The sequence below is a fragment of the Phodopus roborovskii genome, unplaced genomic scaffold (genome assembly GCF_943737965.1).
Source record: "Phodopus roborovskii unplaced genomic scaffold, PHOROB, whole genome shotgun sequence".
NCBI classification, from domain to species: domain Eukaryota; kingdom Metazoa; phylum Chordata; class Mammalia; order Rodentia; family Cricetidae; genus Phodopus; species Phodopus roborovskii.
The window spans coordinates 9,407,425-9,419,988 of record NW_026126598.1 but is presented as its reverse complement, the minus strand read 5'-3'; the positions used below and the strand labels follow the sequence as shown (position 1 = coordinate 9,419,988).

Below are 12,564 nucleotides of genomic sequence, written 5' to 3'. Positions count from 1 at the left end.
GCTGTGGCTCATCTGTAAAGAACCTGCTTAGAGTTCCCAGCGAGGGGTTGGAGCATGGCTTAGTTAAAGCACCTGCCTAATATGGAAAATGTCCAAAGTCCATCCCCTGTTCCTTACTCCCCAAAATACTGGTTCCTGGGCTGCTGGGGAATCCTTTGAGGGAGCTGGAAGCCAACCTGGGATTCTCTTTTCTAAGGAGAGTCCAAATGTGTCTGCGCCACCTGCTGGAATATGGAGTCCCTGCATCCCTAAGGTCCCTTCTCACAAGTTGAGGTATTAGAGCTGGCCTGGGTAGGGTGGGAAGTATGTCCCCTTACAGGACTGTCCTTTCAGGTGATCGAGCCCAATGACCTTTCTGAGGAGAAGATCCGGATGAAGGAGACTGTGGAGGGTGAGTAGCCTCGGGTAGGAGTTGGGGAGTCCAGGCTATGTGGATGTCCCCTTGGAGCTGAGTCACGAGGTCTGTCATCAGCTCCTCATTGTGTCACTTGCCATGTGCAGTCGTCACCCCGACAGGACAGGGTTAGGGCCTGTGAGGTGGCTCTGTGGGTAAAGACACTGGCTGCCAAGCCTGAGGAGCTAAATTCTATTCCCTGGCTGGCACATGATTGGCAGGAGAGAATTGACTTTTGCATTGTAAACAATTAAAAGCTGAAGGACCTCTGTCTGTTAGAGAGATGGGGAACTAGAGGACGTATGCTAAAATTGTGAATCATAGTTGCTTTGTTCTGCAAGTGGTGAACAGTTTTGTTCTTTTTTTTTTTTTTTTTTTTTTTTAAGGTTTATTTATTTACTATGCATACAGCATTCTGCCTGCATGTATCCCTGCACACCAGAAGAGGGCACCAGATCTCATTACAGTGAGTCACCATGTGGGTGCTGGGAATTGAACTCAGGACCTCTAGAAGAGCAGCCAGTGCTCTTAACTTTTGAACTGTCTCTCCAGCCCCTGGTGAACAGTTCTTATCTTTGAGGCTGTTCCAGAAAATCTAGAAAACAGGGTGTGAAGTAAGATGGGATTGCAAATGGCAGAAACCCCTCTGTCTACTGTTGGCTCTTATAACTTGTTTGGTTTTTATTTTACCTTATTTTTGTTAATTAGCTATAAACTAACCAGGCACGGTGGCAGGAGCTTATAATTCCAGCACTAGGGAGGCTGAGGCAAGATTGCCATGAGTTCAAGGCTATCCTAGGGTACATATGCAGACCGTCTTAAACAATGTGATGGGGCTGGAGAGATGGCTCAGAGGTTAAGAGCACTGGCTGCTCTTCTAGAGGTCCTGAGTTCAATTCTCAGCAGCCACATGGTGGCTCACTGTAATGAGATCTGGTGCCTCCTTCTGGTGTGCAGGCAGACATGCAGGCAGAATACTATAGACATAAATAAATCTTTAAAAAATAATTATGTGAGTTGGGCTTCCCACGAGATCAAGGATAGCCTGTGCTACATATCAAGATGCTATTTCAAGAAAAGTTGGTATATGTTGGGGCTGAGGATGTGGCTTGGTGGAGTGCTTGTCTGGCAACACATAAAACTGGGCATGGTGGTGCATGTCTGTGATCCTTTGGAAGTGGAAACAGGAGCAGAAGTTCAAGGTTAGCCTCAGCTATGTAATATGTTTGCGTACAGCCTGGGCTGTGTGAAAGAGATAGGTGATAAACTAATTAACTTGAGAACTATCCATACGCTTCGATGCATCTTCCTGGTGGGTTTGGGAAGCAGTCCAACACAGGATCATCTTGGTACTTCTGCAGCCGCCATCTTTATTTCACTCTTTTGCTTAAGGAAACCAAGGAGGTGGAGATTCATGTTCCCTAAGCCACACAGTGTTGGGTCATCTTCCTGTGAATGGGTGACTCGGACAAAGAGAAAAGATCTTTGACTCTAGAGGCTGAGCGTGACCCCTTTTAGGACTCCCCCAAGAGGGTCACCATTGCCCTCACTGTTAACCCTCAGGTGTTCATGATCCCTGTCTTCTTTTTCTTGTAGGCCTGCAGGAAAAACTGAACAAGAGGGACAAAGAGGTGACAGCCTTGACATCCCAGATGGACATGCTCAGGGCCCAAGTAAGTGGTAAGTCTCCCTCGCTGGGGCAGCTGTAGGGGGTTGGTGGAGGCTGGCTCAGTGGCTCTGTAGGTCCAGCTCGGCTGGTCGATCTCCTGGGCTCTGCTGAGTGATTGGTTATGTGGAAACGATGGCTTCCTCCCCCCCCCCTCCCCAGAGCTGACTGAGTACATGCCCCTAGATCCCACCAAGTTTTCTCCATGGCCGTTTTGAAGACTTGAGTTTCTCACATGCCTCTTCCGTGCAGCCCCTTAGTCCCCGGGAGAGATAGGATGGTCTGTAAGAAGCCTGGCATGGTGTTGCACACCTTTAATCCCAGCACTCAGGAGGCAGAGGCAGGAGGATCAGGAAGTTCAAGTCTGTGTTGAAATTTTGGGGCCAGCCTGGGCTATATAAGACAGTCTTAAAAGAAATAGAACATAGAATCTGAGCCACAGCCAAAAGTAAAGTACACGGGGGGGGGGGGGTCAGGAGTATGGAATTGGTGACTGTGGGACTCCCTGGTTCAACGTGCCCTTGGCCCTGCTCCAGGAAACTTGCACACACACACTCACTCACACTCTCCTGGGAGACGGTCCCCTCCCCCACCCCCTTTCTTCCAGCCCTGGTTACATTTACCTGGCCTCACAGATCTTGAGAAAGGTCAGTGGGCTGTAGACTCTCCAGGCCCAAAGTGAAGACTTAACTTCAGCCTTTTCCATGTCTGAATAACAGTGTGAAAAACAGTCATGGTAGGCTGGGCGTTGGTGGTACATGCCTTTAATCCCAGCACTTGGAAGGCAGAGGCAGGTGGTTGGTCTACAAGAGCTAGTTCCAGGACAGCCTCCAAAGCCACAGAGAAATCCTGTCTCAAAAAAAAAAAAAAAAAAAAAAAAAAAATAGCCATGGTGACCTGCCTTGCATCCCTATCCTATAAAGCCAGGAATGCTGGCTCTATATAGAGCTGGGCACAATCCATCACTGAAGGAAGTGAGGGCAGAAACTCAAGCAGGAGCTTGAAGTAGAAACCACAGGAAAGTTGCTCTCTGGCTTGGTAGATGTCTTATGTGTTGTTGACTTTGTGGTGCTGCCCACAGTGGGCTGGGCCACCTGTCTAGGGAATGGTGCTGCCCTCAGTGGGCTGGGTCACCTGTCTAGGGAATGGTGCTGCCCTCAGTGGGCTGGGTCACCTGTCTAGGGAATGGTGCTGCCCTCAGTGGGCTGGGCCCACTTGCAGCACTTAACAACCAGAACAATACACATCCACAGACCCACAGAACAACCCATTAAAGACAGTTACTGAATCGCAGTCCTCTTTCCAGTCTGCTGTAGGCGGTGTCCAGTTGACAGTCAATACTAACTTGGACATTACCTTTTTCATTTTCTTTTTTGAGGCGGGGTCTAATGTAACCACAGCGGGTCCTGAATTCCCACCATAGCTGAGGATGACTTTGAACTTCTACTCCTCCCTCTGCCTCCCAAGTTCTGGAATGATAAGTGTACATTTCCATGGCTGGTTTAAATAGTGCTGGGGATGGAACCCAGGGTGGCATGCATGCTAGACCTTGACTCTTCTTATTGCTGTTGTTTGGGACAGGGTCTCTCTAGCCTAGGCTGTCCTGAAACTCACTATGTAACCACTATGGCTTTGAATTCACACTGATCCTCCTGACTCCACCTCCTCAGTGATGGAATATAAACCTGTGCACAATGCTTGGCGTCGCCTGCCTCTTAGGGTGACGTTACTATTGACTCCCCACCCAGGCTGGACCAGCCTCTTATTGGAGTTTGAGTTGAGGTGTTGGGGGGTGTCTCCTGAAACCCAGGTTGTCCTAGAACTGTCCTTGAATTCCTAATCCTCCTGCTTCTGCCCCTGAAGTACTTGCATCACAGGTCTGTTTAGTATCCTTCCAGTTTAGGCAGTGCTGGGAATTGAACCCAAGGCCTCTGATGTTCTGGGGCCAGCACTCTACCCACTGAGCCACACCCTCAGTTCTCATTTGTGTTTGAACACTCCCCTTTCTTTGTGGCTTCCCCCAGCCCTGGAGAACAAGTGCAAATCGGGAGAGAAGAAGATGGACTCAATCCTGAAGGAAAAGAGGCGTCTAGAGGCAGAGCTAGAGGCTGTGTCTCGGAAGACCCATGATGCCTCGGGCCAGCTGGTACACATTAGCCAAGAGTTGCTACAGAAGGAGCGGTGAGTGGTTCAGGGCTCAGCTCCAGGAGGCTGCAAAGGCCCCTTCCTTCCTCCCTCCCTCCCTTCCTTCCTTCCTTCCTTCCTTCCTTTCTTCCTCCCTTCCTTCCTCCCTCCCTTCCTCCCTCCCTCCCTTCCTCCCTCCCTTCCTTCCTTCCTCCCTCCCTCCCTCCCTTCCTTCCTCCCTCCCTCCCTCCCTCCCTTCCTTCCTTCCTCCCTCCCTCCCTCCCTTCCTTCCTTCCTTCCTCTCTTCCTCCCTCCCTTCCTCCCTTCCTCCCTTCCTCCCTCCCTTCCTCCCTCCCTTCCTTCCTCTCTTCCTCCCTCCCTTCCTTCCTTCATTTCTCCCTCCCTCCCTCCCTTCCTTCCTTCCTTCCTCTCTTCCTTCCTTCCTCCCTTCCTTCCTCCCTCCCTCCCTTCCTCCCTCCCTTCCTCCCTTCCTCCCTCCCTCCCTCCCTTCCTTCCTTCCTTCCTTCCTTCCTTTCTTCCTCCCTTCCTTCCTCCCTCCCTTCCTCCCTCCCTCCCTTCCTCCCTCCCTTCCTTCCTTCCTCCCTCCCTCCCTCCCTTCCTTCCTCCCTCCCTCCCTCCCTCCCTTCCTTCCTTCCTCCCTCCCTCCCTCCCTTCCTTCCTTCCTTCCTCTCTTCCTCCCTCCCTTCCTCCCTTCCTCCCTTCCTCCCTCCCTTCCTCCCTCCCTTCCTTCCTCTCTTCCTCCCTCCCTTCCTTCCTTCATTTCTCCCTCCCTCCCTCCCTTCCTTCCTTCCTTCCTCTCTTCCTTCCTTCCTCCCTTCCTTCCTCCCTCCCTCCCTTCCTCCCTCCCTTCCTCCCTTCCTCCCTCCCTTCCTTCCTTCCTTCCTTCCTTCCTCCTTTCCTCCCTCCCTCCCTTCCTCCCTCCCTTCCTCCCTCCCTCCCTCCCTTCCTTCCTCCCTCCCTCCCTTCTTCCCTCCCTCCCTTCCTTCATTTCTCCCTCCCTCCCTTCATTCCTCCCTTCTCTCCTTCCTCCTGTTTTTTTGTTTTGGTTTTTCAAGATAGGGTTTCTCTGTGTAACCCTGACTGTCCTAGAACTCACTCTAGACCAGGCTGGCCTCAAACTCATAGAGATCCTTTTTTGTGTATATGAGTGTTTTGCCTGCATGTATATCTGTGTACCCTGTGTGTGCCTGGTGGTCACGGAGGTCAGAGGAAGACATCATATCCCTGGGAAATTGAGCTACATTTGGTTGTTAGCTGACACATTTGTGCTAGGAATGGAACTCGGCTCTCCTGCAAGAGCAGTAAGTGCTGTAACCACTGATCCATCTCTCCAGCCCCCTCAGAGTCCCTTACACAGCTCTACAAGCAGCGCTTCTGATAAAGATGAGTGCCACCCCGTCATGGTCCTGTGGATGTCTTTCCACTTGTAAAAACAATTACGTTTTCTCAGGGAACTTCTGTGGGTTTTTTTTTTTTTTTTTTTTTTTCTTTTTAAGGGTTTGCTTATTTATGATTTCAGGCTTGCGTGCCTGAATGAGAGCATCATGTGTATGCAGGTACCCTGTGGAAGCTGGAAGAGGGAACATCAGATCCCCTGGATCTGGGCTTAAAGATGGGACTGAGAATCAAACTGAGGTCCTCTGAACGAGCAGCCAGGTTCTTAACCACAGAGCCATTTCTCAGGGCAGCCCCAGCTTTTGTTTTTTTCCAGATAGGGTCTCTCTGCATACCCCAGGCTTGTGTTGAACCCCCTAGTCCTCCTCAGCTTCCCATGCGTTAGGATTATAGGGGTGAGCCCAGCTCATCTAATATAAATAGCAAAATGTTTTTCAGGCTTTTTATTTTACTTTATTTTTGCTTTGTTTCCATTTCTTTAAATTTGATTGCATTTAATATATTTATTTATTTTATTTGCCTGTGGGAGGTTGTGTGTGTCACGCAATGTGTGTGAAGGCCAGAAGACCACTAGACAGGAGTCAGCTCTCTCCTTCCACTATATGGGTCCCAGGGTTTGAACTCAGGTCCTCAGATTTGGCGGCAAGTGCCTTCCCACAGAGCCATCTTACCAGCCCTCCTAAGACTTTTAAATACTTTTCCCACTTTTATTTCTAACCCCAGACTGGTAGCCCAGCACAATGCTGCGTGCCTGTGATCCCATCATTTAAGAGATTACGGTGGGGCCGAGGGATATGTGGCCCCATTGGTAGAGATGCTGGTATGCACGATATCCCCAATTCCGTGGACAACACCATGTACACCAGGCTCAATAAATGCCCTGTGACTAATCATCAACTTGGGAGAGGAAGGCAAGAAGGTCAGGAATTCACAAGGAGACTTAGAGGCCAGCCCAGGCTACATGAAACCCTGTCTCAAAACAAAACAAACAGAAAATCTTTAAAAAAAAAAAAAAAAAATCTGAGACTGGGGAGATGGCTGCTCTTCCAGACGATCCCAGTTTGATTCCCAGCACCTACATGGTGGCTCACAAACATCTATACCTCCAGTTCCACGGGGATCTTCTGGCCCCTGGGAACACACATCCATGAAGAACAAACACCCTTACACAAAAAATGTACAACAAAAATAAGCAAGTTTTTAAAAAACAAACAAATGAAACTCTTAAGAACAGCCAAGTCCTCTTGATCATCCTGCATCCAAAGGCTTTCCTCATGGGTGTGGCAGACTGGCCACATCCTTCCTGCTGGTCTCTGGCGCACCATTGATGGCGCCCCCTGGTGGTAGTGGGCCTCCAGGCACACGGCTCATACTACATTGCGGGGGGGTGCAAGCTGATACCCTGGTTCTATGACTATCTACTCACGCCAGGAGTCTGAATGAGCTGCGGGTGTTGCTGTTAGAAGCCAATCGCCACTCCCCAGGGCCTGAGAGAGACCTGAGCCGTGAGGTGCACAAGGCAGAATGGAGGATAAAGGAACAAAAACTGAAGGATGACATCCGGGGCCTGCGCGAAAAGCTGACGGGGCTGGTATGTGGCGGCAAAGGATGGGGGCAGGGTAAAGGGTTCTATGCTATCCTGCTGCCAGGCCAAGGAGACCAGTGACCTCCCAGAGTCACAGAGGGGGCTGAAAATCCAGTCCTCAAATATGTAGCAGTTAGGGAGAGTATACTCCAGGAGTCCCTTTTTAGACATCATAACTAGAGATGCCCCTACACCAACACACACACAGCCTGGTCTCTTCACAGCCAAAAGTGCACAAATCAGTTATATGTGGTGGGTAAAAAAATAAATAAATCCATGCAGGGAGGTAACCCATTAGAAACCAGGATCTGGTTCAGTGATGTGTGTGGTTGCATGCCAAGAGACTAAAGTTGCCATGGGTGGGGATGGAGGCAGGTGGTGACATTGGTGGCACAGGACAAAGCTGGTCCCACCCCTTCCCTTTTTAATTGGCATTTGCAGCAAGCCTGATGCCCCCAGCCGTCTCTGGCTTATGGATTGGGTCGACCTGAGGGGATGGGCCTTTTACCTGTGCACTTTGGATTATGGGGGTTAGAGGTGTTGTTTCTGGCCCTGGAGGAATCCACAGGCTGGAGAGCAAGGCAGAACAATAAAGGACATTTGGGGAACTAGAGATACGGTTCAGTTGGTGGTGTGCTTGAATGAAGTCCTGGGTTCTGTTCTCAGCACCTTATATAACCAAATGTAGTGACCTATACCTACAATCCCAGCACTGGGAAGGAAGTGTTTACGGCTACATAGCAAGTTCTGTGCCAGCCTGGACTACGGGAGACCTTGTTGCAGAAAACAATGAGCTCCTAAAGTAAATGGGATCCATCTAGTTTCGTACCTGGTCCTAGGTGTGGCAGTTAACGGGCCCAGCTGCCCTGCCAACGTTCTAGTCCAATGTTTAGCCTGGTTAGATGCCAGCACACACATGCACCCCAGGGTACGTGGGGCCCGTGTGGCTCTGTGACACAGGAGGAAGCAGGGTCCGGTGCTGGTGGGCTTTCCAAAGCCCTGGGGCTCCCAGGAAGAGCACAGTGAAAAGCAGGAAGCCATATGAAAAGCATGGGTCGTGGAGCCATGCATGGTGCGGTGTGCATAGATGCTCAGAGCTTGGCCTGACATCCTAGGTTGGATGGAGAGGAGGCTGGGACAGCCAGGTGCATCTTGGGATGCGTTGGTGGGAGGGCAGAGTGGAGTGAGTGAACACTGACCATCCTAAATCATTGTGGGGACACAGGAGACCCTTGTAAGGGTCTGGGGACAGATGGGAGGGGCATCGTATGGACTTGAGAGTGAGAGAGGAATACTGATGTCAGTTGACTCTGTGGCTTAGTTGGGAGCGAAGGACTCAGGTAAGACTGCGGAGGGAGGGTTTCGAATCTAGGGCTTGGAGAAGTTGTAAGGGGAAGTCTGGGGGAGGGGGACCATGTAAAGCCCAGAGGGGAGGTGGGGCCTGAGGAGTTTCCAGCTAGTACCCACACAGGCAGGTCCCATGCCCACACCTCCACCCTTCCAGGACAAGGAGAAGTCGCTGTCGGAGCAGAGACGCTACTCCCTCATTGACCCATCTTCAGCGCCCGAGCTGCTAAGACTACAGCACCAGTTGGTGAGCACGGAGGATGCCCTGCGGGACGCGCTGGACCAAGCCCAGCAGGTGGAGAGGCTGGTAGAGGCTCTTAGGGGCTGCTCAGACAGGACTCCGGTGAGTGCGCGGGGCTGCAGCCTCAGGGACACCCCATCAAGGGGAGGGTGGCCAAGTCCAGAAACCTCAGCCCCAAACGGGAGGCAACTCCATCCTGGGGACCCCAGTCTGACAGAGGAGAGTGGCCCAACACTGGACACCTCCCGCCCCCTCCTCCCCAAGTCTGAAGGACAAGACGGTGGCCTCATTTTAAGAACTCAAATCTGAAAAAGGAAGCAAGCAAAAGCTGCTTGGTTCTGAGCCTGGCTGGTCTCATTGGGAACTCCACTCCCTCTTGTGGTTACACGTGGAACTGCATCCTGGCCGCCTGCTCAGCAGCTCCCTCCCACTTCCCATCCTTTGCTCCCTCACAGACCATCAACAATTCTGGTTCTGCCAATGGTATCCACCAGCCAGACAAGGCCCACAAACAGGAGGTAAGCGCGCCAGCGGTCTCTCTAGGCCACCGAGCCTCTAAGAAAACCCTTGGAAGTCACCAAGGAACAAGAATGCTCTGTTTGTGTGTGTCCTGTAACAGTGGGGTTGCTTGCTTAGGAAGATTCTAGTACTAGTCTGTCCCATCCAGGAATGGTCCTGCTTTTCTTTGTTTCTGAGAATGGAACCCAGGGCCTTAGCATTGACCATATCCCCAGACCCTCACTTGAGGGATTCTAGGCAAGTACTGTACTGCTGAGCCACACACCAGGCCTTGGTTTTGGGAGGCCCAGTTTCCCATCTTTCCCCCAGCATCCACCCAAATTATTGCAAGCACCCATGATGGACTTAGCACCTGGTCTAGCAAGTATCTTAGCACCTTAGCGCACACAAGTAGCCGTGTGGCCCAGGCAGGTGAGGCTGGAGTGAAGGCAAACTCAGCTTGTTCCTTGACCTTCCAGCTATTCTGCATTTAACAAGGGTTGGGCTTGGGAACAAGGACTTTGAAGGCTGTCCCTAGCCAGGACAGCTGGTTGGGTTGGGGTGGCAGAGTAGCCGCCACTCTGGGAACTGTTGTTTAGACCACATGAGGGTTTGTTTTCTAGCAACATTGTAAGAAATATGGTCACCATAACTTCCAGATGGAAACTGAAGTTTGCAATCTGCTTCTTATTTTTTCTTTCCTTTTTGTTTTTTGTTTGTTTGCTTTGTTTTGTTTTTTTTGAGACAGGGTTTCTCTGTGTAGCCTTGGCTATCTCGGAACTCACTTTGTAGACCAGCCTGGCCTCAGACTCTCACAGAACCCCCCTGCCTCTGCCTCCAGAGTGCTGGGACTAACGGCATGCACCGCCACCGCCCAGCTTGCTTCTTTTTTCTTCAGATCCATCCTCCAGAAAGATTCTTGGGTCTCCATATAGAATCCAGGCTTTTCCTGCCACAGGGCCTTGACACATGCTGTTCTGTCTACCCAGCATGCTCTCTTCCTTTGGTCCCTCCCTCATTTCCCCATTCATCTTTCAAGACTGTTGACGATCAAACCCTTGTTCTCTCTAGGACAAACACTGACCCCAAGGAACGCCATGGACCGGCCCCATTCACACCAGAGCCCTGCCAGGCTTCCTAGCGGCTTCGCCTCCAGGCAGGAGCCAGAACTGTCCCTTTGGAGATGAGACTGTTTGTATTGTCTGCACAGCTGTGGACAATTCCCACCTGAACCCCCTGCCGGACCAGGAGGCTCCCACAGAGTGCGGTACAGCTGGGACTGGCCCCGGAGAACCTCTCTTGTCCCAAGGCGCTTCTGGAATGTGCAGAGGCTGAAGTGATCCAGCCAGGCCTCCCTTGGCTATAGCAGGCTGTTCGGAGCTTGTCTGGGCACCCGGGTACTTGCCTGCCTCCCTTTCCTGCTGGTGTCCCCAGGCCCCTTGCAGGCCTCTAAGGGGTGGAGCAGGGTCCTGCTTGGACACACACACACACACAGACACACATACACACACACACACACACACACACACACTGAGAAGGGCTTCAGTCTTCAGAAACTAGGGAGGGTATTCTTGACCCCACTCGAGAGCCTCTTATACATTGGTACACGGTCTCTCGGGCCTCTTAGCCAGGGAAGGTTTGGAGGTGACAGACCCCTTCCTCAACAACAAGCTAGTGTGCATACTCACCTCCCACCTGCTGCCTGGAAAGAATCGTACAGACAGCTACAGTATTAGGTGAGCACGCAAACCCATTCTTCCTCCCATCTTGACCTTGAGCCAGGCCTGGCTTAGGGCGTGGAGCTGGGCAAGAACAGGTACAAAACTCTCTAAACAAAGCGTTCCTATGGTGTTTTGCTGGGGGAGAGAAATTGAACTGGTTCTCTTTATTTCTGGGAACCCCCTGACATGTTACCGCAAAGACCCCAGCAGCCCACGGAGGCCCCTGCTCCTATCTTCCCAGGACGGGACCATAGTGGGTGACAGGTATGGTTAAGTCATAAGGATGGCCTAGGTGGCCTCTTGGAGCACCACCCATCACCGGCAGGTGGCGCTCACGCTCTCGCCCTTAGGAGTTGAATTAACCTCTCTACCCTCCTTTCTGCTTCCTGTTGGCTTTTGGGTAGCACTCGCCTTTAACAACAGCAGCCTAGAGCCTAGAATTGATGTCATAGTGGCCTAACTGCAGAGCCAAATATTGCTCTTTCCAGCACAATCGGGCAGCTCACGGATTAGGAACTAACAGCCAAAGGCTCCCACAGTAGGGACCAGAAGGGGCTGAGCCCCACCCTGGATTGGGCTTGCACCTGGTAGGTGTGCAAGAAGCCATTTCCCCACAAGCACTGGCCTTTGCAGGCCCCCTTAGCCTACCTGGTGTGGCCACCCAGCTGTGGCTCAGCCATTATCCCCCCCCCCCAGTGGAATTGTGGAAGTGTGGCAAGTCCATGTTCGGACAATAAAGCTTGTGACTGAGGTACAGGACTCCTGCTGTGGCCTGCTTCTGTCTTGGACATCCTGGGGAGAGGAGTGGGTCCTAACTTTGCTCTCAACTGCAGGCTAAGGCTAATTTCTACTCAGGGAAGGGGAAGTGAGCGGGGAAATTCGCACACACTCATACACAGGCACACGTGCGTGTGCACATACACAAGCATATTTTTAAAGTCTGCAGGTGTCATAGATTTCTATTGCTGTAGTAAAAGTCTGTGAGCAGCTTGGGAAGAAAGGGGCTTATTTCAGCTTACAGTTCCACATCACAGTTCACAGGGACTCGAGCAGGGCAGGAACCCAGAGACAGGAACTGGAGCAGAAGCCGTGAAGCGGTGCTTGCTGCCGTGGTTTGCTCAGCCTGCTTTCTTATGCATGCCAAGATTACCTGCCCAGGAGTGGCGCTGTCCCCAGTAAGCTAAGTGTTCCCGTATCATTCCTTAAGAAAATGTCCACAGACTTACCTACAGGCCAATCCGGTGGGGCCATTGTCTCATCTGAGGTCCTGTCCTCGTTACTTGTCCATTGTTGTGACAGCGCTGTGACCAAGGTGACTTACGGAATAAAGCATTTAATGAGGCCTACGGTTTCAGAATGCACATCTATGGCTGTCATAGGGAGCGTGGTGGCAGGTAGCAGGCAGGCATAGAACAACAGAACTGAGCATGGGCATTGGAAACCTCAAAGCCCACCCCCAGGGCACCTCTTCAACAAGGCCACACCTCCTAATCCTTCCAGAAAGATTTCACCAACTGGGGACCAAATATTCAAACATGAGCCTATGGGAGCCACTTACATTCAAAGCACCAC

The 12,564-nt window shown here is 51.5% G+C and overlaps 1 protein-coding gene across 2 annotated transcripts in view; it reads left to right on the top strand.

Annotated features, from left to right (window-relative positions):
- The window catches only part of Clip2 (CAP-Gly domain containing linker protein 2), a 59,038-nt gene extending 47,287 nt beyond the window's left edge, over nucleotides 1-11,751 (top strand). For both annotated transcript variants that reach the window (XM_051204846.1, XM_051204845.1), the window contains 7 exons: nucleotides 334-391; nucleotides 1,991-2,074; nucleotides 4,085-4,241; nucleotides 7,032-7,191; nucleotides 8,690-8,875; nucleotides 9,229-9,291; nucleotides 10,343-11,751. In XM_051204846.1, the coding sequence (XP_051060803.1) occupies nucleotides 334-391; nucleotides 1,991-2,074; nucleotides 4,085-4,241; nucleotides 7,032-7,191; nucleotides 8,690-8,875; nucleotides 9,229-9,291; nucleotides 10,343-10,354 (720 nt within the window). In that variant the 3' untranslated portion in view covers nucleotides 10,355-11,751. The remainder of the gene's footprint in view (nucleotides 1-333; nucleotides 392-1,990; nucleotides 2,075-4,084; nucleotides 4,242-7,031; nucleotides 7,192-8,689; nucleotides 8,876-9,228; nucleotides 9,292-10,342) is intronic.
- The last annotated feature ends 813 nt before the right edge of the window (nucleotides 11,752-12,564 follow it).